The sequence below is a fragment of the Cervus elaphus genome, chromosome 33, assembly GCF_910594005.1.
Source record: "Cervus elaphus chromosome 33, mCerEla1.1, whole genome shotgun sequence".
Classification (NCBI taxonomy): domain Eukaryota; kingdom Metazoa; phylum Chordata; class Mammalia; order Artiodactyla; family Cervidae; genus Cervus; species Cervus elaphus.
In genome coordinates, this window is record NC_057847.1 from 72,251,812 (window position 1) to 72,264,491 (window position 12,680).

Genomic DNA, 12,680 nt, shown 5'->3' on the forward strand with positions numbered 1-12,680 from the left:
ATTCTTTAACACAAATGAAGCAGTTCAGGTTTTCTCTTTCTTCCTAGGTGAACTTTGACAGTTCATGTTTTTTCAAGGAATTTATTTTGTCTAAGTTCTTTAATATTTTGGCATGAAAGTTGCAGTATTCCTCTATTGTATTTTCAATATCTCTAGAATCTACTACTGTCTTTTCTCATTCTTGTTATCGATAATTTGTCATTATCCCTTACTAGTCTTGTTAGAAGTTTATCACTTTAGATTAAATATTTTTAAACACTGTAAATGCTAAATAAAACCTCACTTCAAGTTTATATGTAGCTTATGGGCCACCCTTTGTCTACCAAGTCTTAAAGGAAAAAAGTAAGCAGAAAATATTACACTTAACCAGGTTCCCATTTAGAACAAGGGCCAGTAGATAGGCATTATCACATGTACAAAACCTCAGGGAATATAACATCTCTGACCTCATTTTGAAAAAAAAATTATTTTTAATGCTAAGTTTAAGCCATCCAAGAGAAATCAAAATGACTCAAGAATAATCTTGATGAGCTAATTAAGTATAAAGATTAAAATCTTTAAATATGAAACCAATCCTTAACAAGTATGAAAATTAAAACTATAGAATAGTATTAAAATATTATGAACTTCCTTGGTGGTACAGTGGATAAGAATCCACCTGCCAATGCAGAGGACACAGGTTCTATTTCTGGTCCAGGAAGATTCCACATGCTGCAAACAGGTAAAGTCCAAGCACCACAGCTACTGAACCCTTGCTCCAGAGCCCACGAGCCGCCGCTGCTGAGGCCCCGTGCTGTAAGTGCCTGTGCCTAGAGCCTGTGCTTCGCAGTGAGACGCCCCCACACTGAGCAGCCCGTGCTCCACAAAGAAGAGTAGCCCCTGCTCACCGCAGCTAGAGAAAGCCCGTGTGCAGCAACACAGACCCAGTGCAACCCCCCAAAAAATAAAAAAAATATATATGTTGTGAACTTTGACAGAGTACAAGCAGTAATATAACTAAGCAAGAGGAAGCAGGGACTAGTGAACAATGAGAACGCATATTAACAATTAAATGTTAATATGCTAAGTTTTTAAGGTTTTCCCTGGCCTTTTTATTCTCCTTTTCCTTTTTTTTTTTTTTTTTAAAAATAATGAATGGTAGCATTTTTCTTTCCTTTAATTCAAAGGAAATCCATTTGATATTTTTATTGTGACATATATAGCATAGTGACATTGTAATAGAATTATGGCCATATTTATAGCCTTTCCTATGTATGTACAGAGTTTCAGAATGATTTTTGCCTACTTATAATGGAGTTTATTTTTTAGGGGTATCAGTTCAGTTCAATTCAGTCGCTCAGTCATGTCTGACTCTTTGCGACCCCATGAACCGCAGCACACCAGGGCTCCCTGTCCATCACCAACTCTCGAAGTCCACCCAAACCCATGTCCAATGAGTCAGTGATGCCATCCAACCATCTTATCCTCTGTCATCCCCTTCTCCTCCTGCCCTCAATCTTTCCCAGCATCAGGGTCTTTTCCAATGAGTCAGCTCTTCGCATCAAGTGGCCAAAGTATTGGAGTTTCAGCTTCAACTTCTGACTTGCTTCAGCTTCTGACTTGCTCCAGTTTCTGGTCTCCACCCAGAAAAAAGCAGAACCCAACAGAAAGCCAGCTTGTAGAGGAGCCTCCAGCCTCCCACAGAGCTGAGCTGAGCAGAGAAGGACAGAATTGAGGCCTCTGGCGGCTCAGTTAACATGGAGTTAAATGAGTGTATAAGTAAACCATGTATGTCTATAGTTATAAAAGTTAGGTTTTATGTTTCTAGTCCTTAACTTTAAAGAGACATATCCAAAATATTTTAAATCACTGAAATGATTAATAGTATTGTAAATGATACAGGAATGGCAGCAGGACAAATGTTTGTCTGGACACTGTCCTATGCCTAATGGAAACACATTAGATAAATGCTTTTTTTCCTCCCTCATAACAAGCAGTGGTTAGGAATACTAGGGGGGGCTTCCCTCGTGGCTCAGTAGTAAAGAATTCGCCTGCAATGCAGGAGTCACAGGAGATGCAGGTTCGATCTCTGGGTCAGAAGATTCCCTGGAGGAGGGCATGGGCAACCCACTCCAGAATTCTTACCTGGAGAATGCCATGGACAGAGGAACCTGGCGGGCTACAGTTCATAGGGTTGCAAAAAGTCTGACACGACTGAGGTGACTTACTACGTAGCATGTACACAGGAATGCTAGAACTATTGTCATACTTAAAATGTTGAAATATTATGAAGACTGAGGGATGGAATGTGAAATATCGGAGGATTTAGTACTTCCTCTACCAACTTCCTTATACACATACCCTTATTATCTTCCTTATACACATACCCTTATTATCTTCCTTATACACATACCCTTATTATCTTCCTTATACACATACCCTTATTATCTCTGTTCCAAAATATTCAGGGCAGTATAGTCCTTGTTCTGGTGTGGAAATACACAGCAGTGGTGAACCCAAATCTGTTACCTTGTTCACAGTTGCAAATATAGTTTATCCTTCTTAGAGGAAATATATTTCTCAAGAAACATCAACTTATCTAAATTTTAAAATCATAATAGTTTTTCTGACTTTTCCATTAAAACTTCAACAAACTTGCCATTCTGTTCACATTCATCTGTACTTTTCCGTAGAAGATGATCTTAAAATTGCTTGCTTAGCTTTGGAAATCTGTATTTGGTTGCTTTTGTATATATTAAATTTCTGTCTATGTAAGTGGTTTTTTATTTGGTATTCTAGACATTTATGTTTATTCACTCAGGTATGTTACGTGTCAGGTAACAGGTTCTCTGAGAACCAGGCTTTTAATTAATAAATTTTCTCTGAACTATTGGAGTACCACAGAGGAATCTCACTTCTCATACATAAATGGTGTGCTTGGAGACAGATCAGCTCCAAGACAGTACCCAGCTCCCAGCCACATTCTATCCTTTGTTCCTTCTCTTATAAAAACATCTGGAGTTGCCTGTATCTGGACATGAAGAGGTTTGAGGATATATCTGTGATCATTATCAGTAGATTAGGAAGAAAAGCTTCCCAGGGAAAGAGCAGTTAGTTCTTCAAGATCTCCGCATGTATCAGACCCTTGATTGTGCTCTGCTGTGCTGAGTCACTTCAGTTGTAGTCGTAGTGAAGACACTAGCCAGACCACAGACGTGGGGAGCGAGGGCAGGGCTTATATGAGCTGGGACAGAGCAGCCTATTTCTGAGTCTAGAGGGAGTGCCGTTCCAGGGCATGGCAGAGGGGGTTTTCTCTCACACAGAATTACTTCTTTCACACTAACTTCCAAACGAAAGAGTATCTGAAAACAGTGTCTTTGGCACAAGTCCTTGTTCATTAATGGAAGAACTGTAATTAAGTTTCATCCATCCAGATTGAAGTGGAATATAGTCCATTCTTTTTACCCTCTGCTCTGTTTTCTCCACTAGAAATACCATCTCCTGTAATTGTAATCTCATTATGTTGTGTGTTGTCATTTTATCTTGTAGTTCTCCTTAAGGTTTTCTTATTCTACATATTTATGTATTTCAGTGGGAGAACTGAAGTTCAGTCAGTTCAGTATGGCAAAGAAAAGGCAAATAAAGACAGAGTGTTTGCAAGGTAAGTGACGTCTAATTCAGTGTCTTGAGTTGTTTTCAAAGCAAGATTAAAATTACTAGAAACTCTTTTCCCACATATGATCTCACAGTTACCACATGATCCTGTCTTTAGTTAAACAACAAATTATGTTGAGGAAAAAATGCTACATTTTGTTGAAATTTTTTTTTCCTTTTGTTAACACTTTTGCAAAACATAATAACTCATTTTATGTATTATCCGGCCCATTTCCATCTTTCTTTAAATCATATTGTTAAGAAGTTGCTTTTTATTTGGGTACTATTTTGTTATCTTCATTTTTTTAAGATCTATAAATAATCAGTTTGGTTTTTAAAAGTGAGATGACATGATCAGATTTATGGTTTAGAAAATAGTTTTATGAGCAAGAACAGAAAATGAATTGGAAGTAAAGACTGGATACCCAGAGACCAATTAGGCAGTAATCCAAATGAAAATAGCCAAGGCCTGAACTAAAACATTGACAATGAAATGGTTAATTGGGAACAAATTTGAGGAATTTGCTTTGTGGGTAGAGCTAGCACAAATTCTTCACCAGTTGGTGGAGGTATGTGAGAGACAGGAGTATCTGGAAAAGACTACCAGATTGGAGTGATGCAAATTGGACAGGGGTTACAGGAGAAAACGGATAGTAATAGAAAAGTTAAACTGCACAGGTCTAGTTTGAGATGTCTGAGCAGTAATCTAACAGTATATATCCAGTAGATGACTACATAATTAGAGCTGATGAAGGAGAATGACCAGATTGGTGGCAGCAAATATTAAATTGAAGACCTACCATGCTGAACATTATTTCAGGCCCTGGAAATACAGTGAAGAACAAGATAGACATCTTGAGTCTAATGGAGTTTAGACTCTAATTGGTGCAACAGAGACCTACAGTAGGTAAATGACTGTGGCAGGGAAGGCCGTGAAGCTGGAGCCCCTAATGGGCCAGAGTGTGCAAGGCCATAGTCAAGGAAATGGTCAGAGTGGCAGGTGGCAGCTGGAGTCTCTGTGGCCCTGTGCTGGGAATGGTAAGGATTTAGGAGTGTAAGTAGGAGCCACGGGGAATGAGAGCATGGGAGGGATGTAAACTGACTTATATTTTTTAAAAATATGGTAGTGTTCTCATGCTTTGGAGTGATAAACTGAAATATTTCCAAATATCATATGGTTTCTAGGATTTGCTTCAGAATAATTGGCGGGAAAGGCAAAACAAGATTCTCATGATGATGATTGGTAAACCTGGGTCCTGAGTACATGGAGTTTATCAAACTCCTCTTTCTACTTTGTTTATGTTTGAAATGTTCAAAATAAAAATATAGGGGAGGGTGGAAGATCATCCTGGTTGCTGGAGTAGGAGCACTATGTGGGGTGTGAATGGAAAGAAGGTGATCAGGTAATCTCATAATGGCTAATAGCTATTTTGTACTTATCTGTGCCAGTCAGTTTTTGTATGTTAACTCACAGTTTCCAAACTCAATGAATTACTATAATAAATCTATTACAAATGAGAAAACCGAGTCAGTTTGAATAACATACCTGAGATTGTTCCGTAGATAGTGAGAGATGCCAACAAGATTCTAACCAGGTATTCTAGGTTCTAGCCACACTTTTAACCTCTTTGCAGTAGATTTTGCTGTTCTGCATCAGACAGGTGAATGTTTGATTCCTTCCCTGCCACAGATGCGAACGATGATCCTATTTATTGTCTGTCTCCTGCACTTGGATGTCAGCTCTAGGAGGATGGCAGTTCCTCCGTCTTATTCACCATAGTAGCCACAGCTCTTTAAAGAGTTCCTGTGCTGAGAGTCTGCTGCCAGTGGAGGCCTGAGAGTTTTAATAAATGAGAATTAGGCAATTTTGTTTTTTACTTTAATTTTCTTCTTAGTCTTTATCTGAAAGACCTCCCTGCTTTGTGTTTCTAGAGTAAAAAGTTTTTGTTTCTTTTTTCTTTCCTCTAAAAGTATAAATTGCTTTATTTTTTTTCTACTCATATAAATGATAGTTCAAATTTTTTTTCAAGTTCCAACAATGTCAAATAATGTAAAGAAAAAATTTGACCCCAAAACAATGTTTACTGTTCAAAATTTTACCATATATATGCTCACCAAGATGTTTCTATGTGTCTATATCTGTTTCAAAAATTGTTTCATGCTTTTTCTTGCTTGTTTTTCTGTCAGCATATCATAGGAATTTTCTTCAATGTTGAAAAATCTGCAGTCATTTATGTCAGTAAATCTTAAACAGTTAAGTCCTTTTATCCTAATCTGTAGCTTTAACTCTGAGATTCTTCCCTTTGTTCTGCCACTTGTCTGCCTGCAGAGCCAAGAGTCATTACTTAATCTGAGGCTGTGCCAGCACTATTCCTGGAATGCTTGTAAAAATAAATAATATTACAAGTGCCTTTGAGTAAGGACATTTGAAACAACAAAAAAAATCATTAAAACATGATTTTTGTGTGTTCGAATAGTAAAATTTACTTTTTTTTTTTCTTCTTTCCTGATTTACCTTCATCCTGATTTGTCTATGAATAATCTACCCAACTGGAAAATTGTTGGTGAAAAATGCCTTGATACAGAAAAGAGTTAGCTGGTCAGGGCTATAGCATTTTGCTGTGATAAGTTTAACTTGAATTAGAATGATATAGTTCATTTTGGCATTTGTTCAAAGAAGTTTTGAAATTGGTTTATTTTGGCTTTATTTTTAGATTTATTGATGGAAATATTGTCTATTTCTCTATTAAATATAAATCTTAGTGTCATGTTAGTGTTTTGGTTATTCAGAAAGGAGAAAGAAAGAACACTTAAGTTGTCTACCCTAATAGATATGCCTACTGAAATTATTCAAATTCCTCCTTTCTACAGTCGTAGATACCCTTGTTTCCAGTTAGAAAATACTAAGGACCTGTATAAAGGTAAAATGAACAGCAAAATGTTAATTTGAAGTAATTTTCCTTGAAATTGCTCTTAAGAAAGAAATAATTTACTTCCTATCAATTTTGCTTTAACTTAGAATGTACGTGTTTGTTCTAGTTCTTAGTACTATAACTTTTTTGCAACACTCCTTTCAGACTTGTTAAAATCAAAATAAATACTTTCCTGATTCTTCTCTGTTAAAACTGCACCATAACAAAATACTTATACTTTTTTATTCTTTTCCTAACAAGAAGCTTAACTATTTTGCTGCTTGATATTTATAAAAACACTGAACATGATTTCATAACTGGTTCTATTGTAATATGATATTCTAATATGAATACCAAATCATAGATGTATTATATGTTAATATTAATATCACATGCAGGTGACTTCCTTTATTTGTATGTGTTAATGCTTTAATATTTTGAGCATCTCAGATTTTGAGAAATATGCAGATAGGTACACCTGCATCTTAGTTCTTTTTTTCCCAGAGTGGTTCCCAGTACGTTTTATTTTTTCAATTTTATTTAAATAAAAAAAAATTTATTTATATTGGAGTATAGTTGATTAACAATGTTGTGTTAGTTTCAGGTGGACTGCAAAGTGATTCAGTTACACATATACAAGTATTAATTCTTTTTCCATTTCAATTACAGAATGTTAAACAGAACTCCTTGTGCTATATAGTAAGCCTTTGTTGGTTATCTGTTTTAAATATAGCAGTGTGTACATGTCAGTCCCAAACTCCCAATCTATCCCTGCCCCTCAGCTTTCCCCATTGATAACCATGTTTGTTCTCTAAATCTGTGAGTCTGTTTTCTGTTTTGTAATGAGTTCATTTGTATCATTTTTAAAGATTCCACGTGATGAGGGATATTGTATGATACTTGCCTTTCTCTGTCTGTCTTACTTCACTTAGTAATATGATCACTGGTCAGATAGTTCTTCATTTTATATATACATAATTAAAGTGTGAAACTGTTTTAATTGATTGTCTTATAAAACAAATACGTATTATTCAGTGACTAATAGAGCTAAAATTCCAATATGATGAGCCCCAAAGAAGTGTCATGTTTCTTTTGTTGTGCTGGAATTGTATGAATCCTCTTTGAAGTAATAAAGTCATCACTAGGATGGGGTTTTTATTAGTACTGTTTTAATGATCCTACTAGCTCTGAAAGACTAAGCTTTTCTGGGATTGTGGTAATCTGATGCATATCTATCAAAATACCTTGGAGGTTTTTAGCAATTATTTAATTATTCTGTTAGAGTATTAGAGAATTCTAGAATCCTTGCTCACTCCTTGGGACTTCAGTTGGCAGTATAAATAGAAAAGATTTCTCCTTAAACTTTTTATGTAAGTTTGCTTTTTCAGCAATAATAAATATTAATTTATTTTATTTTTCTGATACATCAGTTCTTTGAATTTCTTCCAGACATTTTCAATTGTCATATAATATCTAAGAAAAAAAACAAAAAAATCTTCCCATGCATCAGAAAAATAAGGTGCCATAGTCAGAAAATAAATTTACCACATTGCAAACACTGATGAAGTGTGGTATTTTTTTCTCTGAAATTTCCACACTCAACAGGAAACATAGACAGCAAGCTTGAGTGGGTGGGTCTCTGAGGTTAAAACTGTTAATAAAATAAAATACCTTGAGATTTAGTTTTGAATGCAAAGCATTTCCATCCATGTTTAGTTTATTAACAACAGTAAAGTGTTCTGATGCTTTATATTAGGTGAGTATAACTAGATTTTTTTTCCCTCCTTCAAATAACTCTTTCCCTCTTTTAGAAAATGAAAATAGGTGCTCTCTGATTGTGGTTAGTGAGCTCACTTAAACAGTTTACATTTAATAATCTAATATGTGAGTAATTATTTATTACATTAATAATTAGCATTACTAGAAAAGCTATAAATACTATTTATTGTAATAATCTTTATTTCCGTTTAAAAAAATCTAATACATGAGATTATATACTTTTTTGTGAATGATGAGGCAGACTAAATAGTATACTGAGTTATTTTCAAATCAGAAAGTCCTGTAATTTAAACTGATGATTAATGGGAAATGTTTATGTTTAAATTACTTCAGATTCACTTATGAAAAGTGAAATCTGAGTCAGTGATTTTTTTTTTTTTTATTCTCTTTTAGAAAACTTTCAGTGTTCTTAAGGAGATGTCAGTCAACTATATTTCAATAAAAAATAAAAGGAAAAAAAAGCAATGTCATTGGCCAATGTAAAAATACTTTGGCTATGAGTACATTAAATGATAGAGCATTTGTGTGGTTTGCATTCCGAAGTAAAGTTATTTGTGATTTAGTAAAGTTAGTAAACTAAAACATTGCACTGAAAATTTACATACTCATAGGTCATTTCAGAAAGTAGGGAAGGACTTTAGGAGCATATATTTTACAAGTAAATTTAGGTATTTAGACGTAGAAGCCTAAGTGGTTTGCCTAAGGGAAGATCAAAGCTAGGATTGATGGTCCCCACTCATTATTTTAATGCTTTCTACTATGTATGTAAATTTTCTTGGGTACTCTTGGTCAGTATTACCATGCTTTTTAAATCCGGTCTGTGTGCTTCAGTGAATTTATTACTGAAATGTAAAACTCCCTGAGTTTAGAAGATGATATAGTATGTGTTTTTATGTAATTTACTTAATTCATTACATTAATCTTCATATGATTCTGTGTGTCAGAAAGCTCAGCATTTAAATAGATATCATGTATGTTTCATAAACTTTGGCCTCTTTTTGAATTTGTATAACAAATGACTTCAATTGTTAATTTACCTGAAATTCTAAGGGTTTTTGTTCTCTGCAAAGATCACTTAGTCTCTTTATCACTATAATAACTGACCATATAAAGTTAAGAAAACATATGCTGTGCCCCACCATGAGACAAAAGAGTTAACTTTCTAAATGTTTCCTAAAGAAGAAAAAAATCCACTGGCCTACTGTATTTAAAAGGGGAAAATTTAAATAAAATATACACAGCGTTTTTGTCCTGTCCTCATTGAGGCAGAGGATCAGGGTTTCAGTGTTTCAGTTCAAGGACACCCAGGAAATGATATGTTAGGAATTAAAACATCCCAAGATAAGAGTCACAGAAACTGTGGAAAAGACAGACAATGCCTATAATACTGATAGTATCTGGGAAAACTTGCTAACCAGCTGTTCCATTGTTTGTTTTTTTTTTACCGTCCTTACTTTGTTTCTTTTTTCTGCTCTTCGTTATTCTCTTTCCTTCTTTTTCTTAGCCTTCTTTCTTCATATAAAGTAGATTTACTATCTTAAGAAATTGTTTGGTAAATAGCCTCCAAATGCATTGATTTCTTACAAGTAAAAGCATTATGTTTACTCATTTAGACTATGATCTATTAAGATGATTTCTAAGGTTTGGTACATAGTTTGGGGTTTAAAAATAAACATTTTTACATACTATTTAAATTGTTACTCCAGATCACCAAGTAAGCCCTTGGCACGGAAATTAATGGATTGGGAAGTAGTCAGCAGAAATTCACTATCTGATGACAGGTTAGAAACACAGAGCCTTCCATCACGATCTCCACCAGGAACGCCTAACCAGTAAGTACATCAGGGGGGACGTTTTGCTAGGTTCTAAATTTTTGGCTGTCTGTTTCCAGGGGCTGAACATCATAATATGTAAAATTTAAATCGTTCACTCAGGCATGATTTTCATTGCTCCAGGGCATTATTTTCTCTTATCTTGGAACTCCCTGTATAAGCAGAGCAGGAAATAAAAGTGCTCACTTAACTACAAAGCTGACTTTCATAGTCAGGTCACTGACCAATAAATCAAGGTCTCTTAGTAGACTTACATCTGGGAGTGTGGTTGTTGATGACATAATCCTTCTGCGTGTGTCTCCAGGGGACCACACGTTACTTGAGTGTGCCAGGTGCCGTGATTCTTACTCAGGCTCGTACCTGCTCCTGGGTGCGGCTGTGTGGTTCTAGGAAACGGGTCTCCAGCCTCAGTCCCCACGGGCGCAGCCATAGCTCTGCCGAGGAGCACAGACACTCAGCAGTTAACCGTGACTGTTTCATCCTAGCATTTCTCACAAAAGCTGGATGCTTGGGTGTAGGGAGTAATCATAATACATGTGTTCTGGCCAAAGATGTTATCTTAATTTTATAAAGTTAAAAGATGTGTTGTATTATATATATGTGATTGAGATAATGATAACAAAATGAGGGTCAGTTGACCATTGAGTGTCAGCTGAATGTTGACCATTCTTGTTAACCCCCAAAATATTTGAAGTATGGCATGGAATATAATATTTAAAGAAGTTCCTTTGGACATATTTTATGCACATTAATGTTCAGTAAATTTGCACTAAATCCTAAAACTTGTTTTGCTGATGAGTGTCAGTTGAAGTTTCTGCTGTGTTGGATGTAAAGTATGTTCATAAACAATTTGGTTCATAGCATGTTGTCTTCCTTACTACTAGAAACAAAATAAACTCCTTAGTATCTTGCTAAGTTATCTTTCTTATAATAGGCTGCATATAAATTCAAAGGCTAATCAACTTGCTTGAAGAAGATCCCGAACCTAGTCTCTTTTCCAGCCAGCCTTTCTTGTTTCCAGTACCCCTCTAAACAATTACAGAAAATTCTAGAAAACACAAGAAATTTAAACCAGACAATTGAATTAATTAATTGTCACTAACTCTGGTCAAACTTTCTGGTAATAAAACAATTTTAGGTATGATCTGAAAAAAAATTTTTTCCCCTAAATTTTAAAGTGACTGCATCTCTTATGAGGATGGAAATATTGTGTTCAGTATCTCTATTCTTAGAAATTATAGAAAGCCCCATTTATAAATGAAAGAATGTATTAAAGGATTAAAAAAGTTCAGACCAAATATCAAAAGATATTTCTGAATTATTCCTTTTATTTTGTAAATGTTGCTTAAGATGCAAATCTGTAGTGACTAAAGCCTAGAAACATTAAGGTTGGTAGAGATAATAGGTGATTGAAATAGATAAAATCCTCATGGCAGATTGCTAACTATAGCTCAGATCTTTGACTTCCTATTCTGTGTTCTTTCTGTTTACCCCATACTGTCTTTGTCAGAGACTCAGCTTAGTAAAATGTGGTTAGTCTTAAAAACACACACCCACCTTCTAATGGAATCATATAATGAAGAAACTTGAAAATACGGATGTAAAGCACGTTTTCACTCAGTTTCTCTTCCTCCTCTTGTAGTCGAAATTCTGCATTCACCCAAGAGGGAACCCGGCTGCGGCCATCTTCCGTGGGTCATCTGGTGGGCCATGTGGTCCACACTTCCCCAAGCGAGGCCTTCGGGAATCCTCACTCTCCATCTTCCACACAAGCTAACAGCATTGTTTTGGAATCATCACCGTAAGGCTTTTTTAATTTAGCTTCCGTCTTATAAATAATAATGCCCCAAATTGTTTCATTTGAAATAATCTGGGAAATTATGGTATTTGATACAAGATCTTATTTGTACAGTGTTTTAAAAATTCATATATTTGTAAATGTGCTTATATGTTCCTGAAGGTCTTGGTGGCCCCTCACTTCACAGAATCACTGTTATTATTTTTTTTGACTCCATATATTCTTGAACTTTAGTTCATACTGTTACATATTTCTGTAGTTGAATGTATCAGTGTGGTCCGGCAGTAAGGTGATGAAAGGTAGAATTTTCTTAATATTTTTCAGGAAGAGAGCCATAAGGATAAATAGGCAGTATTGGGGGAAATTAAGTAGCAAGGGAAAAGACCACACTGACGATAAGTTGTAGAAAGCATGCATGTACCATTTCTAAAATTCATTTCTATCTCATTACAAACTGCATAAATTAAACTTCATAACTCAGTATGTCAGTTTAATGCCACTGTGCTTACCTCATATTAATAGGCAGTTTCCTGGTTTATTGGTTCATATAATGCAGTTATTTCATATGGAAGTAAGAATACAGTATACAAATTAGGAAAAAGATACTTGATAAGATAATAGATAAGATTCATTAATTGTTGAGAAGGAAAAAGAGGTTTAAGATATAGTGAAAGTGATCAGGGTTGAAGAAAGGGTGGGTCTAAATGATGGAAAGATGGAGAGCAG

The 12,680-nt window shown here is 35.2% G+C and overlaps 1 protein-coding gene across 3 annotated transcripts in view; it reads left to right on the forward strand.

The window, feature by feature from the left end:
• Positions 1-12,680, forward strand: part of PTPN4 (protein tyrosine phosphatase non-receptor type 4) — a 189,355-nt gene that overhangs the window by 123,557 nt on the left and 53,118 nt on the right. For all 3 annotated transcript variants that reach the window (XM_043894708.1, XM_043894710.1, XM_043894709.1), the window contains exons 13-15: positions 3,572-3,640; positions 10,031-10,156; positions 11,799-11,957. In XM_043894708.1, the coding sequence (XP_043750643.1) occupies positions 3,572-3,640; positions 10,031-10,156; positions 11,799-11,957 (354 nt within the window). The remainder of the gene's footprint in view (positions 1-3,571; positions 3,641-10,030; positions 10,157-11,798; positions 11,958-12,680) is intronic.